General features: G+C 49.2%; 1 protein-coding gene across 10 annotated transcripts in view; it reads right to left on the reverse strand.

Moving 5' to 3' along the window:
* Positions 1-12,806, reverse strand: part of Atxn1 (ataxin 1) — a 390,275-nt gene that overhangs the window by 22,952 nt on the left and 354,517 nt on the right. For all 10 annotated transcript variants that reach the window (XM_071613712.1, XM_027948164.3, XM_071613705.1 and 7 more), the window contains one exon: positions 2,509-4,519. In XM_071613712.1, the coding sequence (XP_071469813.1) occupies positions 2,509-4,359 (1,851 nt within the window). In that variant the 5' untranslated portion in view covers positions 4,360-4,519. The remainder of the gene's footprint in view (positions 1-2,508; positions 4,520-12,806) is intronic.

Genomic DNA, 12,806 nt, shown 5'->3' on the forward strand with positions numbered 1-12,806 from the left:
GAAGGACCCTGGTTTTCAGAGCTGGGCATCTTTTCGACTTTCCATTAATGCTTGTGGCTTGGATCACAAAGCCACGTGTCCTGTAGAAAACAGCGTCTTCTTCCACAGCTTCCTGACATTCAATGTGCACATCTGCATTTCCCTGGGGGGGTGTGAGCCAAGTTGAGAAGACCTGGACATCCCTCAGGCCAGGGAGAAAAGCCCTTGGGGGAGATGCAGCCTGTAGCCCTGGGAAGCTCCAGGACGGGGGACATCAGTTCCCTGTCCCTTCCCTTCTCGCCTTTCTGTAACTCTGAAGCTGAACCTGCTCCTCGTGGCAAACACAGCTGGTGGAGTGTTTGAGCTCCGATGACGTCAGCCCGTCTCTGATAGGCTGCTGGAGAAGATGACACAGGGCTGGGCTGGCAGTGCCTGGGCCTTGCACTTTTTTTCCCAAGGCCTGAAGCCAAGCCTTCTCTTTAGCAGACCACAGTTCTCTTGCCTTGCTTTCCAGAATCCCTCTCTGGCATGTAGCATGGGGGCAGCATGGGGGCTGCCCTGCAGACTGTGGATGATCCCTGACAAGCCTACCTGCTGATTTGCACCTTGGCTGTCAGCAAAGAGACTCAGTGATCAGGTCATGGGAAAGAAAAGAAAGCAGAGCTTCGACTTTACATGGAAGGTAGCTTTGTTTTGTTTTGTTTTTTAAATTATAGAAGCATTAATTTTGCAAAGTTCTGAGCAGCAACTACAGATGGTTAGTGAGTTCTGAATAATTATGTCATTGTAAAACAATCTTGATATTTGGCTTTTTTTTTTTTTTTTTTTTTTTAAATCAGAACTTTTGAGAAATCTTTCTTGGGCTTCACCAAAGACTGTCAACCTACAGTGACATCTCAGCATAAAAAAGTATCTCAGGGCCCCTGGTCATTCATGAGCAGTTCTGAAAACATTATGGGAAATGATCTTTATTTGATCTTTTAAAGGTACTCTGAGCAATTCAAACTATTGGTTGGGATATTCAAAGAAAATAAAAAAACAAATCAATCTATCAGTTATTCTGTGGCCATTTTCATCTCACACCTGGAGTGGGCTCTGCCACATTTGAGTGTTTTTAAGTCCTTAGAGAACATATCCAGAGAGGGTGGGCCCCACAGCCAGGGAAGCACCCAGCTGAGGACAAGCCTGTGAACTTGGGCTTGAACCTGCTGCTCATATAAACAGTAGGCTGTGGAACAAATGCACCCTGGAAAGGGCAGAGTGAAGGAGCCCTTGGAAATTCACAGTTAATCACACCCCCAGTGTTTGACATGCCTTGGATTAGGCTGCACCTGACTTTACCACAAGCCCAGGAGGGCACCGGGGACAGTCCTGACTTCTCAGACTATATTAACGAACCCTTTTACTTTCTGATGCTTTGACATCTTAGGGTCTTGTTGGGAGGATCCATCTCTCCTAGGACTAGCTAATTCCTAGAGATGGAAAACAACTCACCTGAGAACGCACCTTTCTTAGGCATACCAATCAATGCAAAGCCCACACTCCCATCACTTCCTATGTCGGTTCAAGGCCCCTGTCTGCCTTCAATAGTCACCACAAGGCTGGCTCCCAGATAACCAGGACAGATCCTATGCCAGAATCCACCAAAATTATTCACACCAACCCACCCTAAGCCTGTTCACCCTGCCTCGCCCATGCCTTCCCATGGGAGTCACAATCAAGGCTCTTGACCATGTTCTCCCCTTGCTCTCTTTGCCTGGAGACACAGGTGCCTCTAGACAATCCCTGCCCCATCTCCATGGATGTGGTGTGTTCCCTTTCTTAGTTAGTATCTGGGAGTGCTAACAAAACGACATTTTCAACAAGTCATCTCCTGGTCTGCCAGCCTTGCCATACCTATATAATATTAAAATCTATATTGTAAAACCTGGATGCTGGAATGGTAGGCAGTGACTTTAGCCTTCAAGGTCCTCTTCCCCCAAAATCAGCCTGTCTTTTTTGATGATTATCACCAGAACCTGAGCCATTCAGTCTTTCTCAATCTGGGTTCCTCATTCCAATCACAGAAAAAACTGGAGTGGTAATTTTTTTTCTTCTTTTTAATTTAAAAATAGCTATTTTATACCTATCGAATCTTTTAAAATCAACTTTGATTTTTGAGATAAGTATAGATTCACATGAAATTCCAAAAACAATGCAGAGAGACCATATCCTCTTAGCCCAGTTTCCCTCAGCCGCAATGTCTCACATAACTGTAGTGTGAGATGGAGTGGCGATCTTCTTAATTGTCCCAAGGACAGCATATAACTAGTCCCATTCTAGATGCATGGAGATTAGTTTGTTACAAAAAGGACCTCTCATGGAAAATTAGGGCTTAAATTGTCTTAACACAGTGGGGATAGGCCAAGTCTAAGGTCTAGGAACTGGGGAGACCCCTTAATCCTGCTTCGCAGAAGCAATTCGGCTGGCGGGGTGATGCCGGCAGTGTGGCAGGGGTCCCTCTACCTGCGGAACCCCGGCGAGCCTTACCTGTGCTCGGTGCTCCCCGACGGCGAACTGTATCACCGCAACGCCTGGGCTGTGGCTCTCCTCGATGCGCTCCACCGTGCTGGAGTCGATCTTGAGGTCGTTGCTGATCTCTGCGCTCTGGATGAAGTCTTCCGTTTTCAAGTCCTCCACCTTCTTGAGCTCTCCGTTGGCCAACTGGATGATGGAGCCTTTCATGAAGTAGGGCGGCAGCGTGGGAGGCGCTGCGGCGGGCGAGGCCACCGACTGCACCACGGGCAGGTGGATCTGGGCCTGCACCATGGCTGGGTAGGCGGCCTGGGTGGCCAGGGCCTCGGGGTTGAAGTTCTCGTTCTTGGCCAGGGCGGTGGTGACGAACGTGTGAGGCACTGCAGCGAACTGGGGCGACGTCGTGACTATGGCAGAGGCTGCCCCAGACGCCTCCATGTCAGTGCTGCCCACGGGGATGAGCAGGGGCTGGGAGCCGGGGATCACCAGGTGCTGGGGCAGGCTGCCGGCGTAGGTGATTGCTTGCTGCTGGCCGCTCAGGTAGCCGATGACCGGGGGTTGAGTCCCCGCGTAGAAGGCGGTGGCTGGCAGCCCAACAGGGAGAGGCTCTGAAGCACTGTGCGTCGTCTGGATGACCGTGTGGGGTGACAGCGCGTAGGACCGGTGGCCGGGCTTCCCTAAGTGCAGGCCGCTTTTGTCGTTGAGGGTGGACGGGGAGGCCTCGCGGTGCGTGGCCTGCTGCACCTCCAGGTCAGCTGCGGGCGTGCTGCTGTTGGGCAGGACCATCACCGAGGCCCGGACCCCCGAGGGATCTCGACTGCTGTAGTCGGCAGGGCTCGGGTGGACCACCACGTGCCTGGACTCGTACGGGTGAGGGACGGCCTTGCTGCCCGCCTTGCCCAGGCCCAGCTCTGCCGAGGACGGAGCCCCGTACCGCCGACTCTTCTCCATCTCCCCGTTCAGGACCTCCTTGGCCTGCATGGCCTGCTGCAGCCTGCTGCTCTCGGCTTTCTTGGTGGACTCCCGGGGAACGAAGTGGCCGCCGGAGTCGGTGTACTGCACCACCACCTGCGAGGGGGGCCCCAGGGTGAGCGTGTGCGGGATCATCGTCTGATGCGGGTGGAGGTGGACGGGGATGGCCGAAGGAGAGGCCGCGCGCCCGCTGCTCTGCGGAGAGCTGGAAATGTGGACGTACTGGTTCTGCTGGGTGGGTGGGGGGGACCCCGGGGTGACGAGCCCCGGAGCCCGGCCGAGGTGCTGCGGAGGCGGCGGCGGCTCAACCTTGTGTCCCGGTGCCTGGCTCAGACTGCCCATGCTGGCCAGCAGGGTGGAATAGGCCTCCAGCTGGGAGCGCTGGGATGGAGTGGTGGCCCCCGCAGCGGAGGCCACTGCACTGGTGACAGGGTTGGCCGATGGGGAGATCAGCTGCGAAGGGATGAAGCCGGCATAGGGCCCGCTGTACTGGGAGGAGCCGATGAACTGGAAGGTGTGCGGAAGGTGGGCGTACTGAACTGGAGACACGGGAGTCCCTGACTGCGGGGGAGGGTACGCCGTGGGCAGCGTGGTGGCTGCGGGGACCGACCTGGGAGCGCTGGGTGGGGAGTAGTCCAGCCCGGTGGACAATGCTTTGTGTAAACCTATTCCCTGTTGTAAACCAAGCTCCACAGAAGTCCCTGTGGGCCCGTGCCTCCCGCCCCCATGGCCTCGGCCACCAGAGTTGCTGGGGAGCCATGCCACGCCCTCTGCCCGGTGGTTGTCGCTGGGCAGGGCGGTGGTGGCCTTGTCCTCGGAGGGCCGGCTGGTGGCGGGGATCTCGCGCTTCTTGGGAGGCAGGCATTCGTTGCTCCGCTCTTGGTTGGATTTCATTTTTCGCCGTCCCCCCTCCACGGTGACCGTTTCACTGTCTGGCTGGCTCTGATTTTAGTCTGATAAACGGAAAGTCACATTTGATTTCTGTAGGGGATCCAGGCTCTTCATGAGGAATCATCTCCCCCTGGGTACACTCGGCCAACAGCAGTTCCGGATTCTGAGAAGAGGAAGAGGGCAGCCAGGGGGGAAAAGGAGAGAGAGAGAGGAAGGGAGGGAGGGGAAGGAAGCAAAAATATCAGCCTTGGGAAAGAAACGTCCCAGCAAGATTAAGACTAAGCCCCTGGACTCCACATGAATTCCAAAAACCTGATCACAGGCTTGCAGCAGGTAAGACACTAGCCACGTTGGTCAGAATGTTCTAGATGAGGCCTGTTAACATACTGAGCTGGTAGAAACTTAAAAGCACATACTTTTTATGGAGTTAACAACTCCCCTAAGTCATTTTCAATACCCTCTTCTCCTCCCTTTTCTTCAAGGGCAGACAGACTATGCATTTCTTTCCCTGGGTGATACAGCAAATGAAGCCCATAGGAAGGACCCACCAGGTGGTCAGCTGGCCCCTGATCCCCCGCAGCCAGGTTCCGGGAAGAGCAGGTTAAAGTGCTGAGTGGTTTTTCCTGGTTATTTCTGAATTCTCACTTGCCAGCGCCAGTACTCTCAAGAATTCACCTGGCTCTAGGTCCAGACAGGATCTATGCCATCCCTAACATATACACCCACTGGCTCAGCAGAAGCAGCCCAAAATAGTTCTGTTCTCTATAACTTTCAAAAGAATTCCCTGTACAGCCACTCATGGTAACAGAAAGCCAAAAGAAATCTGTGAGGCAGGCAAAAAAATGCATTTGATTAGAGTTTCAAAAAAAAAAAACCAAATACAATAATAGGGCTGAGGCATTGAAAGTTTTCTTAATGAGGGTTACGTACTCGCTTCATCCTCGGTGCTCTCTCCCCTTCTAAGCCGTCTTTGAATTTTCTCCTCATGCCACCCCCTCCCTTTCTCCTTGGAAAGGGCAACTCACTAGTAACACGAGAAAGGAGACGTCTTTCCAACAAATCTGACTCCTATGTTCGAACCTGGCCACACAAACAGTGGCCCTGGAGTCTGTTCTTATTGACACATGTCTCAGTCTCTTGGTAACACTGGACTCCAGTTGCCACTACTGTGTGTATAAACCAGTGCCCACTTGGCCTGGTGCATCTTTGGAACCAATATGACACAATGACAAGGAGAAGGTGCCATGGGAGGCTGTAGAGGTAAGCAACAGCCTGTGCTGACATCCCAAGAGCTATGGAGCTGGACTTTGAGAAGCGCACGCCTTTGGGTTCTCCAGACCTTCTTTTCTATGATCAGATTTTTAAAAAATGCAACAAGGCCGCGACCTTCAGCTTTCAACCTTAGCCAGGCTGAAGCAACAGTGAGATCCCAACCTACTGCAGGCAGCACTCTTTCAGCCCCTCCGTACACCACCTGAACCCCCAATCTCTCCTGTCTGGTGTTCAATCCTCCACCCTAACTTGCAATTCTGGGGGGCAATGGTTTAATGACTCTTGCTGGTTGTGCTTCGATAGCAACAGACACCAAGATAAAATGACAAATGACATGACAGAAAGCTCCTCTCCTTGATGACTTTGAGCAATAGAGGAAGAAGGAATTTTAGGAACTTGATGTCACAACATCAAAGGCTATTTCACACGACAAGAGAGGCACTTAAAGACTACGCAACAAAAACTAAAAAGACTTGAAATATTAATGCTCAGGAAGTGAAGAACCATCCTGGCATCCAAGGAGTTTACCCTCCCAACCTGCAGATCCTAAATAACTTCATTCCGTACAGTCTCCCTTAGAAAGAGCACAGCATATAATCTATACCCAGTGCTTACAAATCAATTACGAGGACAGAATAAAATTAAACTATGAAAGTATCAAGAAAGTTGCCCCCTTGAAAAGTATTGATAATGACCTTTTAATAGTGACTCAAAGAGCCACTCTTAAGAAAGGGGACTGGATAAGCACACACAACCCCCCCCCTCCCTTTCTCATGTCTATTAGCAAAGAACACTCATTTCTGAGAACTACTCGGAGAACTGTTCTGGGCGCCCCCTGCTGGTTCCACAGGAGAACAGATCAAAAAAAAAAAAAAAAAAAAAAAACCCACAGGATTTCATTAGAAACGTTCATGCAAGAGTGATATGTCAGAATCTGAAATGAGAACATTTGCATACAGTAGGCCCAGCCAGTAAGGGAATAGGTTAATTAGCTCAAGGCAGCTCTGGGGAAGAAAAAACAGCAGCATAAAAGTCCTTTCAGAGCCAAGTAAAATGTCAAACACATTCAGGAAGAGGCCCATTAGCAATGGAAATGTAAAATGTCAGTACAAGGAATGCACAACGTACCAAACTAGAAAACCCCTCGAAAAGTACTTTTAAGAACCCAGATTTCATAAATTGGGGAAAGAATGCTGACTTGCTTCTCAGAAGCACAGGATTTTATATATATATGGGTTTTTTTTGTTTTTTTTTTTTTTTGAGAGGCTGGTTTCATGGGTCCTAAATGATAACTGGGCTGGACTTCTGCCAATGGACCATGAAGACATATCAGCTTTGACACACAAATTCAGATTTCTTCTTCTTAAACATTACCCATTAATAAACAGTATCTTTTCTAGAGATTGCCAATGATAAGTCAAGGATATATTTAAAAAGAAGTTAGAGTGACCCAGGTTGAACTATATAAATCTCAACTCATCTCCTCCTAAATTTATTAATCTAAAGTATTTTTCAAAAAAAGATACAGGGTCTCACTGATCTGGTCTGAAACTCCTGGGCTCAAGTGATCTTCCTGTCTCAGCCTCCCAAGTAGCTGGGACTACAAGTGTGCACCACCGGACCTGGCCTTCTCCTAAGTTTAGAACTGTTGGCCAGTGCAGCATTGAGGAGCAAGAGCTCTCTAATTCTAGGTTATGTGTCACTTCTCTGTGCACTCTGAGCTGTACTGTGTACATCTTCCGTTGAAAGGGAAACCTGAAGGTAGGAACTGGATCTTTCTGTATTTCCAACGAACCACCAGAGGGCGCCATAGTACACCACCACGGCATTACTGTATTGGGATGAAAGAAGAGGTAATTTATGAATGTGAAAAAGTAGAGTAGTGAGGGAGGGGGGAGGGGGGAGAGGGAAAGATGGTGGGGGGATGGGGAGTAGAGGAGAGGGAGAGAGAGAGAAAGAAAAAAGGAGAATGGGATGTTCACTTTAGGGTCTCTTTCTAGTAGCAGACAAAAGGCCTCTGAGTCCTGAACTCGCAGGGGTCCTGGAGCTAATCTCTGAGTGCACCTGCCAACAACAGGAACATTTCTTTGAAACATAGCCAGCGCCATGGACGCTAAGTTACCAAACCACATGCGAATCACACTGCTTAAACACCATCAGAAAAGGGAAAGCAGAAGGGAAATTAATAGATGAACCAAGACCAATTTATTTAGAGCTTACTACCTATGGTTTGCCTGGCAATCAGTGTTCTGAATACATTCATCTCAAGCACTTGTGGATTTTTAAATGTAGCTTCTACATTTATATTTATTTCATTATCAGTATTTTTAAATTTAGCCCGGTGCTTTTTTTCATTATCAGTACTTTTTAAATTTAGCTCGGTGGTAATTTGCCTTGCTAGTCAAAGTCTTATCCTCAGATCAGCAACACCAGCATCCTGGAGCTCTTTAGAAAGGCAAAAATTATGGCCCCAACCAGAACCTGCACGTTAACAAGATCTCCAGGAGATTCAGAGGGACAGTAAAAAGAAACTCAAGAGTACATTTTCTACTTCTTTTTTTTTTTTTTTTTTTTTTTGATACTGAACTCAGGAGCACTTGACCACTGAGTCACATTCCCAGCCCTATTTTGTATTTTATTTAGAGACAGGGTCTCACTGAGTTGCTTAGGGCCTCACTTTTGCTGAGGCTGGCTTTCAACTCTCGATCCTCCTGCCCCAGCCTTCCAAGCCACTGGGATGACAGGCATGCGCCATACATTTTGTAATTCTGAATTGTTAAGCAATTAAACACTGCTGTCCCCTTTTGAATGGAGCAGGCACAGGGGGCCACACTAGATGCCATGCGTACCCTGGGGCTGACGGAGCCTCCCAGGCTCTTGACCTTGGGATCATCAAACCCAACACAAGTCTACCTAATAACTGCCCCTTTTCTCCTGGTTCCTTAAAAAACTAGAGAGAGACGTGTTTTTCAAAGACTATGATGCATTTTATGGACTCAATCAACTCCAGGAAGAAAAATGGAATTGTTTAACAAGGAAAGCCCATACTTATATCTTTGCCATCATTCCAATTCAAAGATGTTTTCGCTTCTATCATGGATCCAGACGGAGAAGGGAAAGGAAAATGAGAAACTACTGTGCTACAGAAGTGAGGCCCTGTGCCCGCTGACTCCCAGCCTTGTAAACAACTGCTCAGAAGAGAAGAACCCCTAGGCTTTGATGCCTAAAGCCCCAACTAGGCACTCCACGGCTGCGGAATCCACAGAGTGGTCCTGCCTACGAACCCAACCCTGGGTTTCTCAGTTGAAGTGAACCCATGGCTGCTTGCAGGTCCATCCTTGCACAATTAGGAGGAAAAGCAGATGCCCTCATGCCTTCCTGATCTGGAAATCTGGACTCTGAAATGCTACAAAGTCTGCAGCTTTCGGAGGACTGTCAGGACGCCACCTGCAGAGAATTCCACACCTGACCTCACGTGACAGGCTGCAGTCGGAGTGCAGGTGCCACTAAAAATGTCATATAAAATGACCTTCAGGAGATGTGTGTAAGGTGTAGGTGAAACAAATTTCATGTTTCGACTTGGCTCCACCCCCAGGGTATTTCATTATATGTGTGCAAACATTCCAAAAAAAAATCCAGAACCTGGAAAACTTTTGGTCCCAAGCATTTTGGGTAAGGGATACTTGTACTGGAAAATGTGTATGACCCTTGAGAGGCAGAACACCTGAACATAATGCCAGAGGTCACCAGGACAGGGCAAGGGCTCTTGAAGTCCTAATTCACCAATCTCCTTCCAGTTTCATCATCTCACCAGAGGGGAAGATGTATGTAGCACCTTGGCAGAAGGCACCTCATTTTGGTTAATCATTGAAAATAAGCCCAACCCTGGCATCCTGGGAGTATCCAGGGTGGACAAAGGTAGGCTAGATGACAGCCATAATTAGACACCTTATGGTTGACTGGCAGAGCATGCCCCAAAGGAAGTGGATCACACATTCCTTCATCCAATGCTGGGTTTCTAGGAGGTACAGCGGACCTTAATTGTTTTATGTCAGCATGAAGCAAATGGCAGGCTACAACTCTATTTTTAGTTGTGTTCTATTCAACATTTTATTAGTGTTTTGGTTATCATATTTAGAGGTAACAGAAGGCTGGAAGGCATGCTTAATGTGTTGCGGTTAATATTCAAATATATCCTCAGAAGCTGGAAGCAATGGCACAGAACCAAGAAAATTAAGATTAATGAGAATACATACAAGTGCCTACTCTTGGTTTCAATAGCGCAATTAGTCTGGTAGTAGGGGTGGAGCGATCTGGTTTAGGGATGGTTCAAATGAAAAATCTCAGGAATTTTCTATTCCACAATACACTCAATAGCAACTAGCATTTTTGGCAGGATTCTTAAATGGCTGAAGTAATTATAAGTTTCATTTAAAAAACACATGTGCAGGGCGCAGAGGTTCATGCCTGTAATCCCAGAAGATGGGGAGGTTGAGACCACGGGTTCAAAGCCAGCCTTAGCAAAAGCAAGGTGCTAAGCAACTCAGTGAGACCCTGTCTCTAAATCAAATACAAAATAGAGCTGGGGAGGTGGCTCAGTGGTTGAGTACCCCCGAGTTCAATCCCTTGTATCAAGAAAAAAAAAAAAAGACAAAACACATAATGTTCAGAACTAATGAATAAACACTGCAACACTGTGATCATAGATGGCTCTGGTCACATCCTCACTAAACTGCTGACCATGGACACTGGACAATGGGGCGTGTCCAGGGTGGAGTGGCAGGTTGGTGAAGGGTCTGGAGGCAAAGCAGCCTGCTGACAGCTGAGACTGCAGGGAGTCTAAGTACAGAGAGCGTGGCACCATTAGAAAGAGTCAGAGCTGTTAAAAACGGGCAGGCTGCCCAGTGAGGCACGTCCCTGTGCCATGCGGAAGATGGGTATAGATTGTCGGGAGGAATGGGGGGTGTTTGAACGATTTATTCTACATTTTTTCCCCATTACAAATATTTTGAGACTCCATGGATTCCATCCTGTCTCCAGATGGCTTTCTTGGGAGAATGGCCTACTTTCACATTTTCTTCTGTGTCCTCAATGGAAATGGCTTATTGGTTTTATCTTCTGTGTCTGACCTGGAGCCTCCCTGGGCAAGCCCATGTCCAGGAGGGACACTGAAAGGGAGAAAGGTCCCATCCAGGTACACTTGGGGCCAGAAACCAGCGGGGGTGTGGATAGGAGGCTGCATGAGCTGGCACAGCAGGCTGTCTGCAAGCCTCCCCACAGCACGCTTGGTTTTCCACCCTGACTGTACCCCCGAGGTCTTGCTCACCCAAAATCACGGTAAGTGAGAAGAGAAAAAGCAAGAAAGGACATGCACCTTGGAATTCATGCTGGAGAACGGCCACCCAAGTGCCCAGGGACATAAAGAAGGGAGAAATACTGAATATATCTTCATTTCATCATTAATAGTAGCGGATTGATTGAGACGCCTCCCCCACCAAAGTCATGGCCACCTGGAACCTAGGAAGGTGACTTTAAAAGGGTCTTTGCAGATGTAACTAAGGATCTTGAGATGACATCATTCTGGATTATCCAGATGGGTCCTAAATTCAACCACAAGCCTCCTTAGAAGGGCAGAGAAAGATCTGAGTCACGCAGAAGAAATGTCCTTGTGAAGACAGAGGCAGGGACTGGAATTACGCAGTCCTGTCCCAAGCTAAGGACATCCAGAGCCATCAAACTGCAAGAGGCAAGGAAGGCATTTCCCCTGGAGCTCTTGGAGGGAACACAGCCTTGTCAACATCTTGGACTTCCAGAAGCATAAGAGAAAACAAGAGAATAAACTTCTGTTATCTTAACCCTCTGTAGCAGCTTGAAGAAATAAATACAAATGGCTTCTGTTAACTGATAAACTACTATATGGCCGTAACCCTCAACATGCCACTTACTCCTCTAGTTGGGGACACTGAGGCTTGTTCAAGGACAGAATCAGAGGTAGAACTAGCATGGGCCATTTTCTTGCCCTCCACAACACTGATGCAGGGACTACTAGTATGTGGGGGTGCACTATGGTAAGGACAGCTTAGTGGCAAATAATTTTGGGGGGGGGGTTAGAAAAGGAATGGAATTCATAAGTGGGAGAAAAATGTCCAAAGGAACTGTGTCATATAGAGACTAACTGAGAATCACACAGGCTGGGGGGACTCAGGAAGAGAGAACTGGCTCTTTGAATGTCCCAGGCAAGCAAATTGGGGACCCCAGGACCAGCCACCAAGCTCCATGCCACTCACCAAATTGCAATCCAAGTCTCAGCTGTGCAGGGGCCTGGAGGGGGCGCCTCCTGCACAGTGGGGAGCTGAGAACTGTGAGAGCCAAGCTCCTTCTAAACAGGCTCCCCTGCTCAAGTCTGTTCAAGTCTGCACCCCCCAGGCTCCCCACAGTGGGTGGCAGTGGTGCCCACCACGGGGACCTCACAGTGCAGGGAAGGTCTTGCTGGGCCAGTGCTACCAGCATCAGCTAGGAATTCAGCGGGTCAGGGCAAGGCAGGAGAAGAGACCTCACTGCCAACATTGTGGGCACGGTGAAGAGGGTTTTTTTTGGCCTGTATATTTGTAGAATTTTTTGGCAATGAAATTCAATGCAGTGATCAAAAATTTTAAATCCTTCCCAAATAACAGTCTTATTTGGACGCACACTGGCTCAGGGTCCCTTTGCCTCTGGGGCAGAGCTGTCCCTCTGGTCAAGGTCTTGAGGAAGAGGCTGGAGGGGATTCCTCGGGACACTTGCTGCACTGGCTGTGCGTGTCCACTGGACCCCTCTGCTGGGGAGGCTGAACGGCCTCCTCCCCCATCCCTACCTGGGGCTCTATGGTCTGCTGCTACCTCTCGGTGTAATGGGAGGTGGCCTTTATCAAGCTTGGGGCCAATTTTCCTGAGCTTCTGCCATTACTGTTCCCAGTCCACAAGAGGATGGCACTGGGGGTGTTCATAGTGGGTCTTGCCACCTTCAGCACAGGGGGACAGCTGTCCTGTGGGCAGAGTCCAATGCATGGCTTCAGGGCACTCCTACATGAATGCAGGAGGATCGGCTTGGGCCAGCAGGGAGGAGGGCGCGGCCCAGGGGCTGTGTGATCCTAGCTCACAGGGAGACGTGGCTGCAGCATCTGCGTCGCCAGTGTCCTC

The sequence above is a fragment of the Marmota flaviventris genome, chromosome 6 (genome assembly GCF_047511675.1).
Source record: "Marmota flaviventris isolate mMarFla1 chromosome 6, mMarFla1.hap1, whole genome shotgun sequence".
Classification (NCBI taxonomy): Eukaryota; Metazoa; Chordata; class Mammalia; order Rodentia; family Sciuridae; genus Marmota; species Marmota flaviventris.